This window comes from Diplotaxodon limnothrissa, linkage group LG18 (assembly GCF_057381915.1).
Source record: "Diplotaxodon limnothrissa isolate DT_005_m linkage group LG18, D_limnothrissa_male_GT1.1, whole genome shotgun sequence".
Classification (NCBI taxonomy): Eukaryota; Metazoa; Chordata; class Actinopteri; order Cichliformes; family Cichlidae; genus Diplotaxodon; species Diplotaxodon limnothrissa.
In genome coordinates this window covers 2,360,653-2,367,817 of record NC_140613.1, presented here as the reverse complement: position 1 = coordinate 2,367,817, position 7,165 = coordinate 2,360,653, and the positions used below count along the sequence as shown (strand labels likewise).

The following is a 7,165-nucleotide window of genomic DNA, read 5'->3' as shown; positions in this document are numbered from 1 at the left end:
CCAGAAACTTCCTGTGATTAAATGACTAAGATTCAATTTGAGGAAATGTGAAGTTATGTGAGTTAAAACTGGTGAACGAGAGTGTTTTACATGGAATCACTCTTTCTGCTGTTAAATCTGTGTGTTTGATCTAGTCAGACTCTGATTCTTCTTCAGCAGCGATGCTGGAAATGAAATTAAGCAGCCAAAGCTGCTCAAATGTAATTGGTCAGAAACACAAACAGAGAGCAGAAATCTTGTCCTGTGATTCCAGATTTGACATATTCAGATACAAAATCAGTTTTTTTCTATCAGAGAGAAAAGAAGGTGACAGAAAGATGAGGCACCGTGACTGATTCATCCTCTATAAACATCCACAGGAAACTGATGGAAATGTGTCCAACAACATCAGCGTCCTAATGAGCCGCTGCTAGAAGGACAAGATCCTGACCTGACATCAGTCCAAGTGTCTGGTTAAATGTACTGAAAGGTGTTAAACAACAAGTGCTGCTGGAAGAGTTTTCATGAAGAGAACATTAACACTGTGAATGAGGGATGGACTTTGACTCAGTTTGACACAATCTGTTTTTCTTTCACTTTGAATAAATGTTTTTGTGGGACTGAGGATACATTTGTTTACATTTGGAAGTTTGATGTCATCTGTTCCTCTTGTTTCTGTCTTAAAACAGGATGAAAAATCTGTTTAAACAGAAATAAATCGAATAGAATTTCTGACAGCAGTAAATAAAAATGGTCCCTGAGCTCAGTATGTTTGTGACTCTGAGATGGAGGTGAAACATGTGAAGCTGGGCTGTGGTTTACTGCTCTCTTCCTGTCACAGACACTGTTTGACATCTGTTCATCTGTTGGTTTTTGTTCAGGCTGCAGGGATCATTTCTCACTGTGGGGAGCATCCTTCCAACAGTTACAGTAGTAGGTGGCTGAATGATCGCGTTTAACTTTCTCTATCTTCAACTCACAGCCGTTCTGTTTATTCATGGATGAGAAATCATCTTCCTGAGGATGACCGTAACCTTTGTTAAGCGTGCAGCTACCTCTCTTACGCATATACCCAATCACTCTGAATGTTTCTTTTTCTTTCTTCTGGTACCAGAATACTACATTGTTGACATTACACTGTTCAGTCCCTCCACAGCTGAAGGAGACACTTTGTCCAACTCTCCTGGTCAACGTTAAATCCTCCTGAATCAGCTGTTCTGCTGCCATGCTAACCAGTGCTGTAGAGACACAGACAGATAGATGAAGGTTAGTGTGACAGTGTTTGTTACAGGTTGACTTTGTTGGCTCCTGATTGGCTGGAAACACTCACCTGAACACAGACAGCACAGAGCAGCAGCTGGGAGGAAAAGCATTTTGTGCAGTGGTGTTTCCTCTGGTGAACCTGGGGAGAAGTGGCGCTCTGATGCAGCTGAGGCCAAACAAGGACGAGCTGTGAGATCAGACGAGGGCCACGTGGTTTCTAACAGGTCCTCAAAGCTCCCATCAGCCCCTGCGGCCCACAGATAAGACTGCTGCTGCTGATTGACAGCTCAGCTGAAGCTGCTGTGGTTTCATCGTCTTCATTTCAATCTGACAGCAGATCCAAAAATCTGGGTCACATGATGCACAAACACTCAGAAACATTCATGTTGCTGTGAATTTACTAACACACACTGTTATCTGTGGTTTAACAGCTGTGATGAAAACACTAAATATAACTAAAATATAAATAAATAGAAAAATCTAAAAAAAGATAATATGGTTAAATATTTTAAAAGTTCATAAATTGCACTCAAAGTAGTTAAAAATAAAATCATATATAACAACATTTAGAGTAAAAATCTTATTTGAAAAACAAACACATGTGGTTCTGTTGTGTGTTTAAATATGTGCACACTGTGGTTCTGTTGTGTGTTTAAATATGTGCACACTGTGGTTCTGTTGTGTGTTTAAATATGTGCACACTGTGGTTCTTTCCCACATCTTCTAATGTGTTTTGTTCCAAGTTGGTTTCAGACTGAAGGATTCATTAAAGCCTTTTTAAGAATCATTAAAATGATGATCATCAATTCTAATATCTATAAACAGTAATAAAAACAGGGCTGTGTTTCACGTCAGCTTCATTTATTTGTAGCCATGGTTAGATTTCATCTGCAGCAGGCAGTCATCCACCTTTACACACACATTTACACAACAGTACAAAAGTACTTTTTGATTCCTGAAAGAGAAATAAGACAAATGTTGCCTTTGTATCATCTCTGATATGGAAGGGATCATTTGAAGATGTGAGTGAAGGACACAAATATTTGGATCTGGTGTTGTTCTACATTTTAGGACTAAAAGACAGAAGGAAGAAAGTGAAAGTGACTGTGCGAGGCGTTGAAGTCATGAAGTCAAGTGGAGGCCGCTGACTGCTGTTACTTTCTGCTGTACAGGTTCAACAGGGACTCACAGTCAGCCTGCTAGAACATTTGGATGAAGAGAAAAAGGAGGAAAAAGACTTTGAGGGACAAATCCAATAAGATCAGCATGTTTTGAATGTGGGAATACAACAGTTTCCTCCACCATGACACACACTGGAGCCTCTTTTTGCTCACAGCTTCACTGTTTGTCTCAAAGTTCAGTTTGGAGGCCAAAATTGTTGCAACACATTTGTAAGTTTGCACTAATTTCACTGTGTGACCCTTAATGGATGTAATGAAAGAATCAGTCAGTGAAATATGAAGCTGTGCTGTAAGTTTGGAGGAGAAAAGTGTCTGAGTGACTTTAATGAGGTGAACACATGAATACAGAGCACTGACTGACACGTACACACTCCTTTAATGAGTCGCACACATTTTTGTGACTTCATGAAATGTCAAAAATGACACAACACACAACAAGCTGCGAGCACATTATTGTGTGTTTGCTGTTTGTGTGCTTTGTTTGCTGTTATGATAGCAGGCATACAGCCATGTTCTCAATGTCTCAGCTATCATTGATTATTGCTGCTCTTCCTCTTCTATTAGGCACTTCAACTCAATGAATGACACACAGAAAGATTTCATGACTGTGTTCTTCACAATAAGGAGAATATGTTATCTGCATCTGAATGACTCATGTTGCCTTGTTTCTACTTTGTTTGCATATTTCTGCTTGTTGGAAAGGATTTTCTGAATCATTCAGTAGTTTTTGTAATAATAACGACATTTAGCAAGACTTCAAAATGATTCTCCAACATTTGCTGTTCAGACTTGATCTGTTCTTACGTGTGTGATATCCAGAATGAAAAACTCAGCTCAGGTAATAAAATGGGAGCTGAGCAGACTGCAGGGGCTTCATGGTCTCTCCTTTGATTCCATTAAAGTTCATTTGTCAGCTGTGAGTTGAGGATTTGAGCTGTTTCTCTCACAGGTGAAGAACACAGATCCTTCCTGGAATCATTCTTGAAGCAGAGTTCCTGCTTGTAACTGTCATTGTGTTATTAAAGTGAAAGCCACAGCTAACGGTGTGGAGGCTGCAGAGCAGAAACCCACACAGCCCGTCTGCTGCAGGAGAGCAAGTTTGGATACAGTCAGTTTGTGCTTCACTCACACGGGTTGTTGTTGATCACACAATGAAAGTAGAATCAAACTCTTCATCTTCAAATCTTTATTGTTCACACAAACACAACTACACTGTTTGACATTTGAAAATCAAACAAAAACTTGTGATAAAAATATTCCTGATGGTTTTTGTTACTACAATAAAAGTCACAATAAGCACAAAAAGAATTCTAACTCAGAGCAACAATACATGTAAAGATGTATTTATTTCAGACGATCTTCTAACTGTTGAAGAAAAAGGCAAAATAAGCTCAACACATCATAACTAACATTTGTGATCAAAGTGATGAATGAGATGAATTGATGAGATGTGATGGTGAGAAAAGGCGAGCAGGAAACAGTCAGTCAGCATGTGTGCAGTTGGTGGACGCTCCCTTGTTTGTGAGCATCATCAGCAGAGAGAGTCCACAGCAGTACACCAGACTCTTCACTATCAGCACTGTGTACAGCAGGCAGAGCAGCTTCACCCTGCACTGAGACTGGAAGGACACTGAAGGACAGACAGACACAAAGAGACAGACAGACAGTCGGGTTATTCCTCTCAGATCAAGGAGAAAAAGTCCAAATAGAAACAGTCACAGCTTCTTCTTCAAGTGGATGAATTGATGTAGTGTTTGTGTCCACTTGGGGGCAGAAGAACTCCACAAGCAGCTAACAAACTGATCTCTGACATATTATGGTCTGTCTGCTGTTTGGTGCTGAGCAGCTAGTGTACAGTGGCTTTATCAGAGCTTGTTGGATGAAGATTTGATCAATTAGTGCAACTTTAAGAGCCTAAACTTGTTCCAGCTGCCTCATTGGACATTGGAGCTGTCCATGCAGAGAGGCAGCAGGTGATCTTACAGTCAGCTGGCTGCAGAGCTGGCAGGTCTGCTGGCTCTCTCTCTGGAGGACAGGAGGCTGCTGGAGCTGGAAGCTCTGAAACAGAAAAGGAGTCAAATGTTTGGAGCTGCAGTGAGAAATGTCAGTCCTCTGCTGCTCTGCTCTCTTTGACAGCATCTCCACATGAAGCTGAATCACTGCTGAACACAGTCACCAAGCCTTCATTACCTTGTTGTGTTCGGGCCTCCACTGTGCCCCCCTCGTGCTTCACCCAGCAGCTGTATTTATATGTGTCAGAATGGCTCCCATCAAGCATCCTGATGGCAATGGTGCGTCCCGCCTCTCTGAGCTCCAGCTGCTCTCCCTCAGCAGGGGGCAGCTCCTCCGCTTCTCCGCCGTTCTTCTTCTGTCTTTTCCAGGAGAACTGGACCAGAGGAGGAAACATGGCTGAGGCCACACACAGCAGGGAGCTGTTCCCCTCCAGGTGGGCTCTGGATGCTGCTGGGTACACGCTCACCACGGGCTTCACTACCTGCTCATCTGAAGTTTGACAGCAGCAACAAGCAGCACAGACACACATTCACACAGTCAGCAGCAGCTTCCAGCACTGCACTGCATTCAGTCTGATCCTGGAAACTACATGGACTCTGATCACTAAACTACTCATCAGCACAAAGTTCACTACATACACTGGATTCAGCTTCATATCAAACACAGTCATCACCTCATGTCATCATGGCTCACATGAGGAACACTCAGCATGATTTTAAAACTGAAATAAAATGTATTTCAAATGTATTTCAAATTTCAAAAAATTTATTTTTTATTGTAATTTGGTATATTTATAAAATTTATATATATTTACTATATATATATAAATAAATATATATATGTGTGTGTGTTTGTCGATACTGTTGTTCAAAAAATACATTAATCATTTTTGACATTATTCTGCACTAAACATAACACAACATTTTTTACCATGATTTAATTCCAACAATGAAATTTTAAATTTTTGAATTAATACCATACTTTATTTTCAGATTTCATAATTCTTGGGTTTTATTCTGCAGTAACTGGAACAGCAATACATCTACTGTTTGGTTTTATTATGCGCTTTTCATATGTGTGAATAAATAATTACATTTAAATCCAATGAAGCAGAAACTTGAATGAGGATTTTGTACCTTTTTTTAACATAATATAAAATAATTGTCATACTTTATGTTATAAATTTAAAGTATGTGAAAATGTCTATTTATTTCTTCATTCTTTTTAAAAAATCATTTACTGGTAACATTTTTCAAGTTTTTCTTTTCATTTGAAATTTAGACTCACACATCAAACAAACCTCAGTAAGAACAATGTCATATTTTAGCCTCATTATTTATATTCCATATTACAAATGTTTTACACGTCCCTGATCAATATCTATGTCAATTTATAGATGAATGTAATTGCAAGAAATCCTCTTTTCATGAAGAAGATAGATCTTTGAAAACTAAATCTAAATTTTCTCTTCAGCATAATTTTTAATTTACAAGTTTGCTGCAACTTATATATTAATATATTTTTAAAAAAATCACAAATAGAATCTTTCTTTGAATATTAAAAACATGTTTACATTTTCATTTATATTTACAAATGTAGTACTGTATTATTTTAACATCAAATATGATCTTGTGTTAAAAACCAGCAGAATCACTGAGAGGATCAAATCCTAAATATTTGTAACATCACTAATATTTGCAGAAATAAAGAATAACTTTAGTTGTTCAGTGAGATTTCAACATGTTTTCAGAGATTACTGAGCTTTTCTTATGTAACAATGGCTGCAGATGAATTCTCTACTAATGATGAAAAACTAACATGTAAAGCCTGAAGCAGCACAAACTGACTTTAAACACATTTTCAGCTTCTACAATAAAACAACTGAAGGAAAATAAATGTTTGTTCTTACCTGTTACATAGAGTTTAGTTCCAGAGACAAAGAATAGGTAGCCGTTTCCTCCCACAGTGAGACAGACTGCTACAAAAACCTGTCTACTGTTGAACGTGTCAGCTGAGGTGAATGAGTCCAAATGAGGAAGCAGGATCATATTTCAGCTCCATGTAGACTTGTGGTCAAGACTGCCTAAACCGAAACAAAGACAAGACCAAGTTGAGACAAAAAAGTCTTTAAACTGCAGTCAGATGCTGCTTTGTTTACGGGTGTCGGCATATTTATGTGTTTTTGCTTTCGTACAGCCCTCCTCACCGCTGTCCACTGTCTCACTCACTGAGAGGACAGATGCACGCTCCACTTGACTGTCGCGTCTCTCACCCTCTGTTTTTCACATAATGATATTGTCCTATATCCACGCAGGTGATTGGCCACAATATGGAGGTATTCGAGCATAGCTGAGCCAGTGTGTGAGAGCTGGGCAGCGAAAGGAAATTAAGTGAGGAGCGGCTCTCGCTCAATGGGAGTCGACTCTTCTGATTGACTACAAAGCACTCTGTAAGCACGGCTCTTAGACCTGATGCTTTTGCATATGACACATTATCGAACGTTACGTTGTGTGTCATGGATACTGTTGACTCCAGAGGCAGAGCCAGACATGTTATACACCCAGGGCCCTAAAGGGTAGTATGCATGTGGGATGGGGGGGTAGAAATGACTGAAAGATTTATTAGGCTGTGTCTTGAGTTTTGTTCATAAAAGAATGACTTATGTTACATTTTTAGTCCAGGCGAGTAAATAAACGCAACAAGAAGTTTGCCCACTCATTCCCCACCCA

At 39.4% G+C, this 7,165-nt stretch overlaps 1 protein-coding gene across 1 annotated transcript; it reads right to left on the bottom strand.

The window, feature by feature from the left end:
- Positions 1-3,858: 3,858 nt before the first annotated feature.
- On the bottom strand, positions 3,859-6,484 carry LOC146612780 (immunoglobulin lambda-1 light chain-like). Its single transcript, XM_085377514.1, has 4 exons — positions 6,346-6,484; positions 4,614-4,925; positions 4,407-4,481; positions 3,859-4,053 (listed from the first exon to the last, which is right to left on the bottom strand). The coding sequence occupies exons 1-4, from the start codon at positions 6,482-6,484 to the stop codon at positions 3,905-3,907; spliced, it is 675 nt and encodes a 224-aa protein (XP_085233640.1). The 3' UTR covers positions 3,859-3,904.
- Positions 6,485-7,165: the final 681 nt, after the last annotated feature.

Coding starts and splice junctions, on each gene's coding strand:
- LOC146612780 (XM_085377514.1), bottom strand. CDS start 6,484: ATGATCCTGCTTCCTCATTTGGACTCATTCACCTCAGCTGACACGTTC. Junction 4,482..4,613: donor GGAGGCCCGAACACAACAAG/GTAATGAAGGCT, acceptor TTTCTGTTTCAG/AGCTTCCAGCTCCAGCAGCC. Junction 4,054..4,406: donor AGCTCTGCAGCCAGCTGACT/GTAAGATCACCT, acceptor TCTGTCCTTCAG/TGTCCTTCCAGTCTCAGTGC.